Source organism: Lynx rufus, unplaced genomic scaffold (assembly GCF_022079265.1).
Source record: "Lynx rufus isolate CCGP_SWC_20201006 ecotype Redwood Valley unplaced genomic scaffold, mLynRuf1.p SCAF_12, whole genome shotgun sequence".
NCBI lineage: Eukaryota > Metazoa > Chordata > Mammalia > Carnivora > Felidae > Lynx > Lynx rufus.
This window is the reverse complement of record NW_025814826.1, coordinates 67038989-67056450: the sequence shown is the minus strand read 5'-3', so window position 1 is coordinate 67056450 and position 17462 is coordinate 67038989. Positions and strand designations below refer to the sequence as shown.

The 17462-nt window shown below is 61.9% G+C and overlaps 1 protein-coding gene across 1 annotated transcript in view; it reads left to right on the top strand.

The window, feature by feature from the left end:
* TSNARE1 (t-SNARE domain containing 1) overlaps positions 1–17462 on the top strand; it is a 104203-nt gene that overhangs the window by 66814 nt on the left and 19927 nt on the right. Inside the window, exons 7-10 of the mRNA XM_047074257.1 lie at positions 2477–2567; positions 5229–5303; positions 5788–5847; positions 15511–15669. Of these exons, the coding sequence (XP_046930213.1) occupies positions 2477–2567; positions 5229–5303; positions 5788–5847; positions 15511–15669 (385 nt within the window). The remainder of the gene's footprint in view (positions 1–2476; positions 2568–5228; positions 5304–5787; positions 5848–15510; positions 15670–17462) is intronic.

Sequence of the window (17462 nt, the reverse complement as noted above, 5' to 3'; positions counted from 1 at the left end):
GCCATGTCCAGACGTCCCTGTGGCCCCGGCTGCCTTGCCCTGACTGATGGCCGCCCCCCCCCCCCAGCCTCTGGGAGCCCTAGTCACTTCTGGGGTGTGCTGGTTGCCATCCCTCTGTTTGCCGGGGGCCTCAGCAGAGTGGTGTGGTGCCTGGGAAGGGCCGGGTTGGGTAGGGAGGCCTCGCTCGCTGCACGAGCGGTCACCGTTCCTGGGGGAGACAGCTCACCGCCCCCAGCACGGGAAGCGGCCGACCGTCTCCTCACACTATTTCTGTGTTCTCACTAGAGGCTCCGCGGAGCCGCGGGCATGGCTGGGCGGGAGCGGGGTCGCTTTGTGACCCTTTCCCTGCCAGGAGTTTGGTGGCATCAGGGAGGGCAGAAGCGGAGAGGGCGGTGGGGGTGGGGGCGGGGCGGGGCGTGCCTGCCCTTCCCAGTTCCTGGAGGCACTTGTCCCACTGCCCCCACCGCGGCAGCGTCCTCTGTCCAGGCGGCTGCGCGCACCGTCCGTCAGGGTGTCTGAGGAGGTGGCAGTGGGGCATGGGCAGCGAGGCAGGGGTCTGTCCGGCACGTTGGGAACAGGGGGCCGTGGGACCGTGTGACACAGGTGGGGACTGCACTTCCGCAGGAACACACGCGGCCACGTCGGGGAGCTCAGGGGTCCGGAGGATGTGGGGGAGCTGCGGGCACCGAGGGCGTGGGGGGGCCGGCGGAAGGCGGCCCGAGTCTGGGTTAGGTCTGAGGGCCGTGCCGCCCTCAAGAATGAGAGGAGAGAGGCTTCGGGAAGAGCGGCCCCAGGGCTTTTTCTGGAGGGACGGAGCTGCCCCGAGCTGCCGTGGGGGGGGCCTGCGGAGGGCGGGCTGGGAAGGGGGTAGGGCGGTTTGGGCACGTGGACCTTGAGATGTCCGCTGGACCTCCGGGGCTGTTGGAGGGGCTGGGCCCGAGTTCAGGCCCAGGTGTGGGTGTGACTGGGGGACAGCGGCACACATGTGACTTCAGGCCCTGAGGCCGCATGAGAACACCCAAGAGCCGAGCCCAGGGAGTGAAGAAAGTGGTCCAGGGTCTGAGCCCCCAGCTGAGACACAAGGAGGTCAGAGGGACGAGGGGCCAGCTGAGCACCTTGTGCAGGATGGCCTCGAGCTGGGAGGGCGCCACGGGGCGTGGGAAGGAGTGTGGGAGCCACGGGGTGGGGGGGGCAGTGTGGGCACCAGGCGGTGGGGGGCAGTGTGGGGGCCAGGGGGCGTGGGAAGGAGTGTGGGAGCCACGGGGCATGCGGGGCAGTGTGGGCACCAGGGGGTGGGGGGCAGTGTGGGGGCCAGGGGGCGTGGGAAGGAGTGTGGGAGCCACAGGGTGGGGGGGCAGTGTGGGCACCAGGGGGTGGGGGGCAGTGTGGGGGCCACGGGAGGAGGTGCGGCAAGGTGGATGGAGGGCTCAGTGGTGGGTGCGACCGTGTGAGTGAACCCTTCCGCTGGCGGAAGGGGGCTCACACGCTGCACCCCCCAGGCTGGCCTGGGGTCTCCTTCCCATCCTACTCCCCGCTTCACCTTCCGGCGTGGGCGACTCCCCCTCTTTATGCCACATGCTTGTATGGCCCACAGGCAGGGGTCAGGGACCCAGGCCCACGTCTGCCAGGCGTCCACCTTGTCAGATGGTGCCCCCGCCCCCACCTCTGCCACACGGCGTCCTGCAGGGAGCAAAGGGGGGCATCAGGCTGCAGCTTGAAGGGTCAGGAGGGCTCTACTCTGGTATCTGTTGGGCCCAAGGCCAGGCCAGGGTCCCTTCCTTGCCCCACGTGTGTGCCTGCAGAGTCCCCGGGGCTGGGTTTGCCACCCCGCGCCCCCCCCCCCCCCCCCGGCCCAGTGTCACTCCATCCAGAGGGACAGCGGTCAACCCGAGCAGGCGAGGGGCTGGTCTTTTCAGTCCCTTCCAGGTCACCCTCGGAACCATAAACTGTGAGCGGGGGGAGGCCCGGGCCCAGCCTCCCTGTGTTCCTGGGTCAGGAGGTGGGAGTGTCCCCCCAGCCCGCAGAGCCGTGGTCCCAGGCGTGTCTGCGGCCCCCTGCTCCCCCAGGTTCCCGACTGTTGCTGACCCTGGCGGGGGGTGGCCCTCTCCCCAGGGAGGGCTCGTGGCCGGCCTCCTCATGCTTGCCCGTGGGGTGTGGGGCCGCCGTGCACAGAGGGGGTCCGTCCCGATCCAGGCCTCACTCCTATCATTCTCTCCCCCTTCCTCACCCCTGTCCCTGCCCCAATTCTCTGCTCCCTGCTGCCTTCTCCGTCTGTGGGCGTGTCTGTCCGTCCCTCTCTGGGCCCCCAATCCTCGTCCCCTCCCGTGTTCTCGTTCACCACGCGTGTCTCCTGCCCTCCCCTCCCCCTGCCCTCGTCTGTCTGGCCACCTTTCTGCTGCCCCTGCCCCCACTTCCTCTCCGTCTCCCCCTCCGTCCGTGCTGGTCCCGCTCCCACCCCCACTCCGTCCTGGCTCAGGCACGCGGCGCAGCAGGGGACCAACAAGACCGTGGAGGCCAGCGCCGGCGCCTTGAAGCAGATGGCGGAGCTCCTGCGGGGCTGCTCCCGGGTAGGTGGTCCTGGAGGCCGTGGGAGGGGGGCCGTGGCAGGGGGCCCCGGGGACACTGACGTGCCCAAGATGCCCACGCCGGCCTGGGATCGGCCAACGTGGCCGCACGGGCCGGAGCTCAGCGCGCTCACTGGGCGCCCACTGTATGCCGGGCGCTGCTGTGGAGTCCGTGTCCCTGCTGGGTCATCCCGACGGAGACGGATGAACCTCCCCCCCTCCCCCACATCTCCCTGCCACCCAGCCTGCCACCCCTCACCCTCTTTGTCACCACCGTCATCTCTGTCCTCGCCAATGCCACCGCTCGTCATCAGAGCACAAGCGTTACCGCTGTGGTCACAGCTGCCCCTTCACAGCCCTGACCCTCATCACACCTCCCTGTGGCCCTCCCCCCTGCAGCCCCTCCCCCATGGCCACATCCCCTCTGTCCTGCAGCCCCTCCCCCTACAGCCCCTCCCCGTCATCTTCACCGTGGGCCTCTTACTTCCCTCCGCCCCCATTTGCTAAGTCGGCACACCCCTGTCTGCTGTCCCTCCCCGCCCTGCCCAATCCCCAAAGCCTAGAGGGCGCTTGTCACGAAAGGGTAAATACCCTCAGACCCTCAGCCGCCACAGAGCGGGATCGCGCTCTTAAGTTGTAGTTTTTCCCTGCCCATCACACGGTGCCGGGGCCCCCTCACGCTGCCTCGGCTGACGCGGCTTCCGGGGACGCTCAAGTCCGGCCTCCGCAGAGAGACGCCGGACGCTGGTGAGGAAGGCGCACCGTGGCTTTCCGGTGGAACGCCCGAGATGCCAGCTGTGCTGTCTGAGGTCCGCTCAGTGACGGAGGCCGGTGCAGAAGCCACGCGTTGTGTGGTGTGGCCCCGTTCGCACAAAGGGTCAGCAAGACGCAGACCTGGGCGGACAGCAGGGGTGGGGGCTGCGTGGCTGGCGGGGAGCTGGGACGGCCCGCGGGGCCCCGGGAGCTCTCTGGGCCGGTGGACGGGGGCACGGGGAACGGTGCTTTTGTAGTGTTGGCCACGTGTGTGGCCTCCTCACGCGTGGCGTGGCTCTTTGCTCGTGGGCTCCGCGTTGCCTCCTTCATCCAAGAGCACGTCTCCGGGGCCTCCCGTGCGCAGCTCTGCACGCCGCATCCGCGTTGGGTGCTCCTGGCGTCTGTGCATTGCTGTTCCCACCCCCCGTTTATATGGAAGGACCCTGAGGCTGGGAGAGGGCCCCGCCCAGAGCTTTGCAGCCCCAGGGAGGAGCCTTGGCTAGATCGTAGCCCTGGTCTTTCTGGGGCCAGAGTCCGTGGTGTCATCGGTGTGCACCCTGGAGGCCAGGGATCAGAGCTTGAATCCCTTGGGGGTCAGAGGAATCGCTTCTAGCCTAACGTGTCCTTCCTTGTGTCCAGCCACCCGCCCACGTAAGAACCCAGCACACGCTGAGCACCTACTCTGTGCCCCTGGGAGAAGGACACAAGTGGGGTCCCCTCTGAGGTGCTCGTGGTCCCCTGGTAGCACACGTGGCCGGAGGGGCTGCAGGGGCTGCTGTCCCCGCAGAAGAAAGGCCGTGCCCTCACATGGGCTGCTGCTGGGTCTCACGGACCGGAGAGCCGGAGGCGTTTTCTCAGTGCCTGGGCTCTTAGCTCTGTCCCGAGGTGCGCGTGTGGGGCCCCTCGCAAGGGCCTGAGCCGGACGCTCAGACAGGGCTCCGCAGACCCGCGCCCGCTGGCATCGCTGAGGGTGAACAGCCTGCCTGCGCGGCCGCAGCTGGTCCTCCGCGGGCTCGCATGGGGGCGCAGGGTGGTGGTGGTGGGGGGTGGGCACCAAGCCCAGGGGCCGAGTTCAGGTTGGAGGTGCCCAGGGTCCTTGTCGGTGTCCCATCCTGGGGCGAGGGCACGGGGCGCCGGTGTGACTTTGTCTGTGCCGGTGCTGCGTGGAGGGAGGGGAGGGTCGGGGCTCCTGGCGGCCTGTGGAGCTCACACGACCCTGGCAGGCAGCCTTCAGGGCTTGCTCGTCCTTCCCTGCTCTGGAAGTATGCTCGAGCGCCACTTTTCTGCCGGGCGTCCTTCTGGGCACCAGGGCGCACCGGCAGACACGCCAAGTCCTGTTCGGTGCAGGGGTGAGGCCGTGCGTGCTGCCAAGCTCAGTGGTGAGGGGGACGGTCCGACACTGGGGGTGTCAGCTGCAGCCTTGCGTGTGGCTGGGTGCAGGGCTCTGGGTCAGTGGCCTGGCTCTGTGGCCTGGCTCCACCACCCGTGTGGCCTTGAACCGGCCCCGTGGAACTCGGACTGAGGTCTCCTGAGCCCTCAGGTAGCGAGATGTTGTGCAGACCAGACACGCGTATGGTGTCGGCCCAGCGCCTGGCTCCGCGGCGGGTGCCGAGGGTGTCGTGCGTGGTGTCGCGGGGGGAGGCGTCTGCGGGGACGCAGGCCGAGCCTGTGGAGCCCGTGCTGGCGTCTGAGATGGCACGAGACGGCATGGGGCGAAGTGGATGGGGCCGAGCCCCGTTCCCAGGGCAGAGGCGTGATGGCAGTGTGGGGCCGGGTGGGGGCTGGGGGCACGGTGCGGCCCGCGCCCTGAGGGACGGGGGGCCGAGGAGCGTGAGGAATGAGCGGCTGGAGGAGGCCACGGGGCAGGACAGGGCCTCGGCTGCCTGCTGAGGCCACACTCCCTCTTTGCAGCAGGAGCGTCTCCAGCTGGACCGCCTCAGAACTCAGCTGTCGGATGCCATTCAGCGCTACGGCGCGGTGCAGAAGGTGAGGCACTCCTGGCGGGGGCGGCCGGCCAGGTGGGGGTGGGTCTCGGTCCCTCGGGCACCCGCTTGGGCACTCTTGTCCCCGGGCTGGCCTGGTGTGGTTCTGGCCCCCAGAGCAGAGGGCTGGGCCGGAGCCACAGGCTCCCAGTGTGTGCAGTGGAGGAGCCTTACCGTCTGGTGCCCAGGAGGCATCAGCAGAGCCCTGCCGGGAGGTGGGAAGACGGGAGACCCTCGTCCTGACGGAAGGACACGGAGACCCGGAGCTTAAGAGTGTGGGAGGGGGCCGCCCCCTGGGTTGTCGGCAGAGCCCGGCCAGGTGCCCGGCCGAGCACCCGGCTTTCCTGAGACCTGGACGTCTCCCTCCGGCCGCGGAGCTGACGGTGTGCGTTGCTGTCGGTGACCGTCCCGTACTGCGTGCTCAGCTGACCATCTCTTCTCTCCTCCCCACCCTTCTGTTCCTCCCGTCTCCCTCTATTATTTAACAGAAAATTGCAGAAAAGTCCAGAGCCCTGCTTCCCGCCGCGCAGAGGGGCGGCACGCAGCAGGTGGGTGCTGAGGGACCGCCACGGTCGGGGGGCGTTAGGTGACGGCACAGAGTCCACTCGCTGCCCTCGGTGCTTGGGGAGGCGCAGGGGGCGCCGAGGGCAGAGGCCCCATCTGGGGGAGGGGGATCTGACTTGACGAAGGACCTTTTAGAAAGCCGGTATTCTGGCCTCAGTCCTCCGGCGCAGGCTCGAGACGGGGTACTGGGGGCTGACCGTCTGCTTGCCTTCAGGACGGGCTTGTTCCCGCCAGCCCTCCCGGGGGGAGAAACGGGTAGAAACTGGAGTCCTACACGAACAGGGCAGGGAGTGGACGGGAACCGCATCTGAAGGTGCAGTGGCTGAGACTTCTCCAAAAGTGTCCAAATATTTCAAGCCACGGGTTGAAGAGCCTCCGTCATACACAGGATAAATTTACCCTATTCCTTAAAAACCACCCTTACTCGTATCATAATAAGATTTTGAAAACCTAAGACAAAGATAAAATCCTAACAGCAGATTAAAGCCTGAGGAAAGAAGTCATGTTATTTTATTTTTTAATGCTTGTTTATTTGTTTTTAGTGTTTGTTTATTTTTGAGATAGAGACAGAGCATGAACGGGGGAGGGTCAGAGAGAGAGGGAGACACAGAATCCGAAGCAGGCTGCAGGCTCTGAGCTGTCGGCACAGAGCCTGACGCGGGGCCCGAACTCACGAGCCGCGAGATCATGACCTGAACTGAAGCTGGACGCTCAACCGACTGAGACACCCAGGCGCCCCAGAAGTGATGTTATTTTTAAAGGAGCGACAAGACTCACACCCGACTCTAAGGTAAATCAGTAGAAGCCGGAGGACAACAGGCAGAAAGTAATCGCTCACGTGGAAGTTTGCATTTGGTGAAGATAGTTTTCAGAAATGAAGGTTGAATGAAAACATTTTTAGAGAAACACAAACCGAGGGCATTTATCGTCAACAGAACTCTGACGGTAGCAGAGGGCAAGTGGTCCCAGGCGGACGTGCGGCAGCAGGAAGGGACGGTGCGTCCTGGGAACCCTGACGTGAGGACACGAGTGAGGCAGTGCGGCTGGTGAATAGTGGCCCCGGCCGTGGGGCCTGGCTGTGGGGCAGGTGGAAGTGCTCGGCCGGCAGCACAGGAGGAGGAGTAGCTGCGAGAGAGCGTGCGGCGTCCCCGTCCTCTGAGGAGTGACGAGAACCCTGATCTGAGGCGGCTGCCTGTTGTGTAGGCAGGTGACACTAAAGGACAACATAAGAATATGAATTATAAAATGAGGAACATATGAGATAACGAAGGATTAATTTAAAAGAAAACACGGGTGTCTGAGTGGCTCGGTCGGTTAAGTGTCCTTCTTTTGGTTTTGACTCAGGTCGTGATCTCACGGTTTGTGAGTTCAAGCCCTGCATCAGGCTCTACACTGACAGCCCAGAGTCTGCTTGGGATTCCCTCTCCCTCTCTTTCTGTCTGTATCTGTCTCATGTCCTCTCTCTCTCTCTCAAAAATTTGGAAAGAAAGCAAAAAAAGAAAAACATCAACAAAAAAACAGGAAGGAAAGTAGGAAACAAGTTGTAAGGTGGTGGATTTATACCAAATTCACTTATGAATTAGGAGAATGGCCTAACCCCTCTGATGAAAAGGCACACATTGTCAGATTTGGGTAAAAGAAAAAACCAGTGCTTGTAAGCAACACACTTTAAATCCAGGAGAATGTTGAAAGTAAAAGGACGGTCAGAGATAACTATGAAACCAAAGAAGACTTGTGTCCGGTGCTAATATCTGAACGGGCGAGTCCGTGTGAAGAAATGTCGCTGCCGACAGAGGTGTGCTTCACGGGGATGACACGGTAATTCAGATGTAAGATGTAATTCTGTATAGGCGCCTAATAACATAGCCTCAAAATACACAAGACAGAACTGATAGTAATAAAGGGAAAAATGGTAAATCCACAATCGTAGTTGGAAGTTTTAACACAGCCGTCCAAATGACTGATGAGGTGAACAGAGAAAAGTTCAGTGAGGATCTAAAAGACTTGTCACAATTAAGGAATACACTCCGCCCAAGTGGACATGTCACTGTAGCCAGCCACAGGGGAGCGAGCATTCTCTGCAGGTGCACAGCACACGCTGAGTCCAGTCTCGACGGATTCCAGAGGGTTGGTGTGACCCTGAGGACACTCAACCTGGCTCAGTTAAACTCACATTTGGTAACAAAAAGGAAATTGCCACGCTTGAGAAGTGAAAGAATACAGTTTGAAGGAACCCATGAATCAGAGAAGAAGTCACAGCAGAAATTAGAAACCATCGTGAACAAAAATGAGAATGGCTCCAAGTTAAGACCTGTGGGTGCAGCCAAGGCAGCTCCCAGAGGGAAACTCACAGCTTTAAATTCTTCCACTGGGAAAGAAGGAAGGATGAAAAATCACAGATCTGATTCTCAATCTCAAGAAGCTAGAAAAGCAACAATAAATTAAATCCTAAGAAAATATATAGGAAAAAAACCCCAGAAATCAATGAAGTGTAAAATAGATACATACTAGACAAATTCAACAAAGCCAAAATTTGAGTTTTTAGAAGGATTAATGAAAATAACGAACTCCTACAAGATTAATCACAATACAGAGAGAAAATACAAATTACTAGTATCATGAATGACAATGGCTATAGCACGGATCCTACCAATTAGAAATAGCAGAGGTATGAAGATATTATGATACAACTTTATGCCGATAAATTTGACAACTTAGGTAAAATATAAATTGTTTTAGGAAAATGTAAGTTACCAAGACATACTGAGTCTGAAAAGTCCGGTGTTTATTAAAAAAAATGAAATCAATAACTAAATAATTTCCATAGTTAAAATCCCACCAAGAAAACCGTAGACCTAGATGGTTTTATTGGTGAATTCTTCCAGTGTTTGAGGAGTAAATATTACCAGTTTATACAAACTCTTAAGTATCTTAAATATCAAGAGGGAACACCTCCCACCTGGCCTTAGGAGGCCACCAGACCTTGATTCCAAATTCTTCCGAGGATATCACAAAAAGGAAAGTAACATGTTCTCTCGTGAGCACAGGAGCAAAAGCCCTAGCCAAATCACGAATAGACCGAATCTAGCAATATGTGACAGGGCAGTACATCATTATAAAGTGGGTTTAGTCATTATAATCCCATCATTATAAAGTGGGAATGCAAGGTTAGCTGACATCCAGAAATTACCTGTGTCAGCTGCCATATTAATGGAGTAAGTAAGAAAATTTACTTGATAGTCTCAGTAGGGAAGATCACTTGGTGAACTTCAGCACCCATTTAGGGTGAGGAGAGAGACTCAGCGGACGGGTAGGTAGGAATGCCCTTAATCTGATGATGGGTGTCTTCAAAAGCCCCACAGTTAGCATCACACCTACTGGGGAGATGTTCAGATCTTTCCTCCTGTGACCGCGGACAAGACACTGTGTCTAGTCGTATCACTTCTACTCCCCGCTGTGCTGGAGGGTGTGTCCAGGGCACTAAGACATGAAAAATAAATGAAAAGTAGAAGAATTGGGGCGGAGGAAAGCACTTCAGAGACATGACTGCATTACTAGAAAAGGTGATCGAATCTGCAGATAAACTTAGAATTAGTAAGTGGTTATAACAGGGTCAGTAGACAAGAAAACATTGTGCTAGCAAAACACAGCTTGAAAGTGAAATTTAAATGCCACTTGTATTAGCATCGAAACTAAAAGAGGCCTTTGAGTGGCTGTTTGAACAAGAGTCCCGCCATGCAGTAGGGAATGGAAGGTCCGTTCAGGGCTCGACGCCGGACCGGCCGGGGGGTTGAACTGGGAAAAAGGATCCTGTTGAGCAGATGGCCAGTCCAAGTGCAGACACCCCAGCCCCTGCATCCCAGTGTCGGGGTCACCAGAGAAACGGTGCAGTCAGTTACCGATGGAACAGTGCCGTGCTCACACAGAGACTAGCTGGCAAGGCCAGCTCCTGCGGTGGGCATGTCCTCCGTGGCCAGTGGGGCCCTCCTGGTGATGAGGCGGGGTCGTTGGCTTGCACGCATCCCTCTTGTGCTGCAGCGACAGGCCCCTGTCCACCCCGCCCCCGCCCCCCACCCGCAGTGGGCTTGGCTGAGTGCCACGTGATGCAGGTGCTTTGGCCGAACAAAGGAGGACGAGTTGAGTCTGAAACAGGGAAGGACGTTGTCGTCCAAGGCGCCAAGCCCGGCACAGCTGTGAAGGCTCTGTCTCTTGGTGAGAAAGTGCCCCAGGCCACGGCCCACTCTTACGTGGCCGAGAGGGGCCGGGAGCCCGCGTGCACGCGACTGCCATTGCCAGCATATCCTTTACCGTAACCCACCCCGTGCACAAAGAGCACTTCAGCTGGATCACAGACATACGTGTGAAGGATAAAGCAATGAAGCTTCTAGAAGATACCACGGGGGTCTATCTTCACATCTTTATGGTGAGCTAACGTTTCTTACACAGATGAAAATGTACTAAGTATAAAGAAGAGACTTTGTTAGATTAATGCACCCTGAAGAGAGTGAAGAAGGCAACCTGTGGCATTAAAGAAGGTGTTTACATAACGCGTACCTGAAAAGGACTTATGTCCGTAACACGTAAAGGTCTCCAACAAACCAATAAGAGAAAGGCAGATAGCTGCTTTCAAAAACCTAAAAGGACAAAAGCCATAGGCACATCACAGAAGGGGACATCCAAATGGCAGGTGGGGACACGTGTGCTCAGCATCTGCCATCAGAAGAGGGAAAGTGACCCCACGGTGCTGTCACCACACGTCGCCCTGTACCACCAAAGTAACTAAGAACAGACACGCAGGAAAACACCCAGTCTGGTGAGGATGCGGGGCGGCCGGCAGCCTCGTGCCCTCCCACTGGAAGCGCGGAGCGGCACCGCCACTCTGGGACGCCGAAAGGTTCACTGGAGTCACGCATTTTCTTTCCCGTGATCTCGCCATTCCACCCCAAGCACAGAGCCGGGGGAGATGCACACGTGTGCCCACCAGAGGTCATGTTGAAGAGTGCCCGTGGCAGCTGGACATGAGACAGCAGACTCCTGGGAAGGGAGCCAGCCTTTAGCGGAACGGCGAGATCTTCAGTGCGGAATTCACGCGCAGAAGCCTGTCGCCAGCCAGGCCCCCCGGCTTGACCTCGGACAGGATGGCGAGCCAAAGAAGCCTGAAACCGAGGAGGACGGAGATCAAAAGCAGGCCAGAGTGGTGGGCAGTGTTAGAAGCCAGACGGTGTTTTCCTTGGCTGGGGGCAGCCGAATGACTGGGGGGCTGGAGCGGCCCTTCTGGGGTGCTGGGACGCTGGCAGTGCTCGCGGTCTCTCCCATCTAAGAATTCAGACCCGCACGCTTCTGATTTGGGCATCGGACTGTACGTAGATGTGTTGTGTTTCAGCAGAATTTTTAGAAAAGGAAGGGAAGGGTCAGCAGTGCTTCTGAGAAATTGTGAAAGATCAGGTTATTTCGGGAGTTCTGCAGACTGGAAACGACGCGATGACAATCGTCCCCCGTTCGACGCGGGCACCGTTGCTGCCCCGATGCCGCAGACTGTGTGGCTGCTGGTGGCGGTCCTGGCGGGAGTGACGGGTGCCCAGCGGCCCCCTTCTCCCATCTGAGCCGAGTGTCCGCCCTCTGGGCCGTGGCCGGCGGCCACGTGGGCCAGTCTCAGGCCAGGTGAGGCCCAGGTGGTGTGTGTGGGCTGGCTCCCGCCCCTCACGGGGGACCGTCCGCGGTCTGTGCTGCCGTCGGCCGGCTCGGCATGGATTTCCAGCAGAGGTGCGCGTGGCCGCGGCCGCGGCGGGAAAAGCATGCCTCACCTTCCTGTGCTCCCCAGAAATCCTGCCTCACCGCCCCGCTGGGCACAGGGCGGGAGGGCCCCGGCTCTGTTATTTCATGTGGCTGTTGGGGGAAGGGTTGCTACAGTCCTGCCAGTTCCGACGTTCTGGGCTTTGACAAGTCTCCAGAAACTTCCGTTAGCTCACAAACAGAGTCATTTACTCTGTGGAGAAATTGATGACCAGGCTTGGGCTGCGAAACAGAAGCAGTTTTCCCAGGCCTGGGACCGGCGCGCACCCTGACCCCTGCCCTCCCACGGGTCACGGGTGTTCCTGCGCGGAGCCCAGGGTCGGAGTGCGCGAGAAAGTGGCCCGTTTCCCAGAGCCCCCGGGAACCCTGGGACCCTGGTGTGCCTCCTCCCCGCCTCCCTGAAGGCGCCGCAGGCCTTGGTTCTTCTCACGGGAAACCACTCACAGCCCCGAGGTCCGGCAGTCACGTTGGTTTGTGGGTCTCTTCCGTACAGAGCGGGACCCAGACCGTCGGCCTTGGAGGGAGGAGAAAGCCCTCTTTGTTGGCCGCCTCTTGAGCTGGAAAACCATCACAGGGCTGTCCCCTCCACGCCGGCCCCAGCGTCTTGCCAGCAAATCCCTAATCCCCAAATCGGGTCTTTGTGAGGAGAATAAAGGGACACTTTCTGATCCTTGCACGAGATCAGGCGTTCAGGCCATTTCTTGCTGCCCTGTCTTGTCACGAGCCGCTCAGGGAGTGCGGCCCGTACCTGGGGAGGCGTGGGTGGGCCGTACCCCGGGAGGCGAGGGCACCTGGGGAGGCGAGGCACGCAGACGCCCTTTGCTCCCAGCTTTCGTGCTGCTTCCGCGGAGCCCCAGACTCCGGGGGAGGTCACGTGGTGCCCCGTGGCACGTCTGTCACGGGCGTGGCTGACTGCTTCCGTTAGTGGGTCTGTAGGGATCCTTGTATAGGAGCACTGTGGTCTTCCAGTGCCTTCTCCGGGGGCAGATGCAGTGAGGGTTCCTGTGTCCTGTCCCCGGCTGCACAGTGAGGGGGCCTCGGGGCAGCTGTCACCTCGGGGGATTGTCGCATGTCCCTGGGAAGCACCAGGCCCTGTGGAGCCTCCCGCTGCTGCTGATCTGGGATGGCCTGGGGGGGCGGGGGTGGGGGGAGGCGGCGCACATGCTGCCATCTGGGGGCGGCACCGTGGCTTCCACGCAGGAACCTGCGTCTGTGTCCCGAAGCCTCCCTGCGCTCACCTCCTTTCCTTGTGTGCCTGCGGACGGCAGTGAGGTTTCCCGTCCTGGCCCCGGGGTGGGGTGTCAGCCCCGTGCCGTGGGGGTAGACCCTGGGCTGGGGGATCCGGGGGACTCCCCAGGGCCTTGCCACCTGGGCCAAGGCGCCGGCAGGCAGCAGGGGGGCCCCACAGGGTCGCTCCAGGGGGGGGCGCTGCTGTGTGGCGGGCACCAGGGAGTGTGGGGTCGTCGTCCCGTTCTGCAGATGAGGACGCCGAGGCCCGGAGAGCGTGCCGGCAGGCGCTGGGCCAGACGCCGTGGCTTGGCTGCGTGCCAGCCCTTCCTGGCACCGCTCGCTTCCTCCCGCCCACACCGGGAAGGGGGGCTGGTAATTGCCACCTTGGACCAGTAGTGCTTGTCAGCTGATTTTTTGGGTCTTTTATTTTATGTTCACGTATCCACGTATTTATTTACGTAAAGGCCTCTGCTGACTCTGGGGGAAGGGGCTCTGCCCGTGGCATGTGGACTGGGGGAGGTCGTGGGCTCTGGAAGGAGAGCTGGGTGAGTGTGGGCCTCACGGTGCCCTCCTTGCGCGAGGGTGAGCGCGTCCACCGCACGGGGCGTGGGCGGCACTGGAGAGAGCACCTGTCCCTCCGGGGCTCCTAGCGGTGGTCCCGTGGTCACGAGGGCCTCCCGCAGGCAAGTCGCCCGGGCCGTCTAGCCGTCCCTGTGTTTCCTCGGTGTCGTCGCACATGCACACGTGGCTTTCAGGGTGTCCTGGGCCTGCCCGTGCTGGCGTCGGTGAGAACCGTGCTGAAGCCTTTGTGTCTGTGCACGGAGCTCCTGGCGTCCGTCCGCCGTGTCCCCAGGCCTGACGCAGGGTGGGCGGTCACGGGCCCTGAGCGCGCATGGCACAGGCTGTGTTCTCCCTGCTGCCCAGGCCATCTGAAGGCCGCCTGGCGGGCCGTGGTGGCTGTGGCACGGCCAGCACCCTGCCACGTGGCCGAGTGGCACAGGAGAGCAGGAAGGTGGTCTCGTCATGAAGGGAAAGGAGAGGATAGGCAGATGGTAGCTTCTGAAGCCTCCTTGTGGGCTGACCACCGCAGAGCGATGTGGAGTCTGGGGAGGGAGGCCCCGAGACGGACGTCCCGCCCTGCATTTCGGCCCCGGCCCGTCGCTGGCACGCACGAGGGGCTCAACAGGAGCTCGGGGCTGGCACTGGGTGACTGGGGGCGGCAGCTGTGTCCTGCTCTCCGTGTCTGGGCAGGAGGAGGAGCCGTGGGGCCGGATGGAGGGCAGGAGGGGAGCTGAGGAGGCCCGGGTGCGGCTTGGGGCGCGGAGTCAGCTGGGGAGGAAGCTGCTCCAGCCGTGGGCTCAGGCTCGTGCCCCCCCGCCACCCCTGGGCTGGGTGCACCACGGAGCCTTCAGCTGGGTTTCACTTGCTGCCTCTTGTGGGTTCCTTGGCCTCTCGGCCCCAGTGTTCTCGTTCGTAAAACGGGCCCATAGTGTTTTGTCTTTTGCAGGTGGTCAGGAGTGTCAGAGACCGCTGGCTCGAAGGAGATTTGACACTGGGGGGCTGGGGGGGACCTGGGGCTGCCGGGTGGCTCCGCCTGTCCTCCAGCCTTCCCGGTTGCCCTTTTGGTTTCTTTCTCTTACACACACACATGCACACACGCGTACCCACACTCACCTCTCTGACACGAAGGAGAGCTTGACTGACCCGGGGGTGGCGGGGGGGGGGGGACCTGGGCTGTGCCGGGCCCAGAATCCTGATGGGGGCAGGGCCGAGGCGTGCACATCCTTTGCGTGAAGCCGCAGCTCCGGCGTGGGGCTCATCCCTACCTCCCGCTCTCCTCGCCCCTGTGCGGTGCCCAGGGTGGAGACAGCCCCCCGCAGGCACCCCAGCTCCCCCGCTCAGGACCTGACACTCGCCTCACTTGTACTCAGAGTATCCCGTCAGAGAGCAGATGGTTAATGGAAGGGAAAAGCCGCCATTTTACTGGATCCCCAAATTTGGTAAACTAAAGAAATCAGTAAAGAATGAAACCACGTGAAAAACCCTCTGGCTTCTCTTCCCCGCGGCCTGGTCACAGCTAAGGGGTTCGCAGGACGACACGCGGTCCCCGGTGGCACGCGCCCCCAGCCGTGTGGGAGCCCACGCCTCGGTTTCCGCAGCTCCTGCTGGGACCCACGGCCGCCTCCGGAACCGGTGGGCGCGTGGCCTCCCGTGAGAAGCTGCGGTTTGTGTTGGTGTGTGAACAGGTTTCACCAGGAGCTGGGGACGCCAGGACTCCTGCGCTCCAGCGGGGTTGTGGGGGTCTGCCGGGGGCCCCCCATAGCCGGGCCTGGGACGGCCAGAGGCCGGCACGGCGTGTCCACCGGACCCTGATCGCTGGGGCAGCCCTGTGAGGGCGTCCCCCCCCAGGCGGCCCGCCAGAGGCCCCGTCGGGGCTGCAGAACCCGGGCCGTGGGGCCTCTCCCCTCCCAGGAGCGCGGGGTGGGGGGGCGTGCGCAGCCCCGGAGGCTCCTGGTGCCCAGAGCCGAGGCTTAGCCCCGACGTGGAGCTGCCGCTGCTGGCCTGGGACAAGGCCGTTTCCTGGGCCGCACCCGGGCTAACCGGCCTGTGTCTGTTGCCAGCAGAGTCCCCGGGCCCCTTTTGCTGAGCTGCCCGACGATGAGAAGATCTTTAACGGGGGTGACGGCATGTGGCAGGGCCAGGAGCAGGCGCTGCTTCCCGAGATCACCGAGGAGGACGAGGAGGCCATCCGGCTGCGCGAGGAGGCCATCCTGCAGATTGAGGTGAGGCCCTGGCCTGGCGAGTGTGCACGGGTGTGCAAGCGGGGGCGTGACCGTGTGAGTCCCCGCACCGGTGGCCCCTGTCCCTGGACACCGGAGGTGCATCGGGAATGCAGGAGGGCTGCTGGCCCTGCCAGTGGGGGGCTTGAAGCCCTGTGAGCCCCGCCCCCCCCTTCTCCCCTGGGCCTCCCTCTGCTCATCTGCAGGGGGAGGGGGAGCCTCTTGCAGGGGCTGGGGTTCTGGACAAACGTCCTCTGAAAGCAGCTTTGTCTAGAGAAACAGGGACCTGGGCAAGGTGGTAAACTGAGTCACCAGCTCAGGACCTGTTGCCGCGTCTCCTGTCCCACCCTGAAGGAGGTGGATGCCCCCCCCAGAGAGGCGGGGTTCGGCCCCTTACTTCTGGGGTCCCCCCACTGCAGCCGCTGCCTCGGTGAAGCCCCCACCCCCTCACCCTGTCCTGCTCCCCCAAGGGGAAGGTGCACCTGCTCGGGGCCCTGGCAGGAGGCAGCACCGGAGACAGGCAGGCCTCTGCTCTCCCTGAGACACCAGATAAGGACCAAACTCGCACACGCCCACGCCTCTCTGTTGGCAAAGCAGGACCGACTTTCCACCAGAGGCTGACAAGAGGGTCCAAGCATGGTCGCCCTTAAAGGCATGGGGGGCTGGGGTCCCTAGAGGGGGATCTGCTGTTGTCTCTGGCTCAAGAACTGAGGTCCTGCAGGAAGGGCCCGCAGCCCTGCTGTCACCGTGGGCGGTGAGGGCAGGGGCAGGGGCCAGGCGGGAGGGTGCTGCTCTCCATGATGGGGCCTCATCCTGGTGCCCAGGGAGCTGACCCTGCCGACCGAGTGCATGGCCCGGGCCTCTGAGGTGGGCTGTGGGGTTCCTCGTGCCCTGCTGTGGTTCTGTGTGTGGTGAGCATAGGTGGAGGGGTGGGCTTCACCAGGGGTGATGGGCCCCACGTGGAGGCCCGTGCGGGGCAGCCGAGCTGGAGGGGCCTGGGGCTTCGGGCCAACCTGGGGCCTGAATCTAGTCCGTCCTGTCTGTGGGCCTCGGAGCCTGACGGGGGTCAGCGGGGGACTGCACGGACTGTGGCCAGCTGCGTGCTGAGCCTCAGTTCCCTCCTCTGCCCCACGAGGGTGGCGTGGGAGCAGCCAGGGGCTTGCCATGGTGCTCCCAAGGCCGCGTGCCAGTGCACCTGCGACGTCCCCTCTCCCTCCCCCAGTGCTGCAGCTGGTCCCAGTGACAGCTTCTCCATGTGATGAGTGAGCCAGGGGCAGAGGCCAGGCTGGAGTCCCAGGGACAGACGGGTGTCCCCCGGCCCCCACGGGGCCAGCCTGGAGCCTAGCTGCTCAGGGTGATGGGGGTTGTCTGTCCAGAGCTGGAGAGGACAGCGGACCGTGGTGTGGGCGGGTTGTGGGGAGCAGCCTCAGGAGACACAGGGGTGGCTCACACTTGAGCTGCTGGCAGCTTCCCTGTGGAGCTGAGCAGGCTCTTGCCACCCCCACAACCTGCCCCCCACGGTCTCCCCTTTGCCTCGGTTGCTAGCCTGTTCCTGTCCAGCAGAACAGGGGCCTCACCTGTCAGGTGTCCGGCCCAATCCCCAGGGCCCTCAGCAGCTTGCTCGACAGATGTGTTGAATGAACCCAGCCAAGTGGTCAGCCCCCCCAACCACAGGGGCCACTCCCCCTAGCGATAGAGGCCTGTGTCCTATACCCATGTCTGGGCCGCCCCCTCCAGGCCGGGTAAGGACCCCCGTAAGCAGCCTGTCATCCTCTAGTGGCTCCCACGTGGGAAGT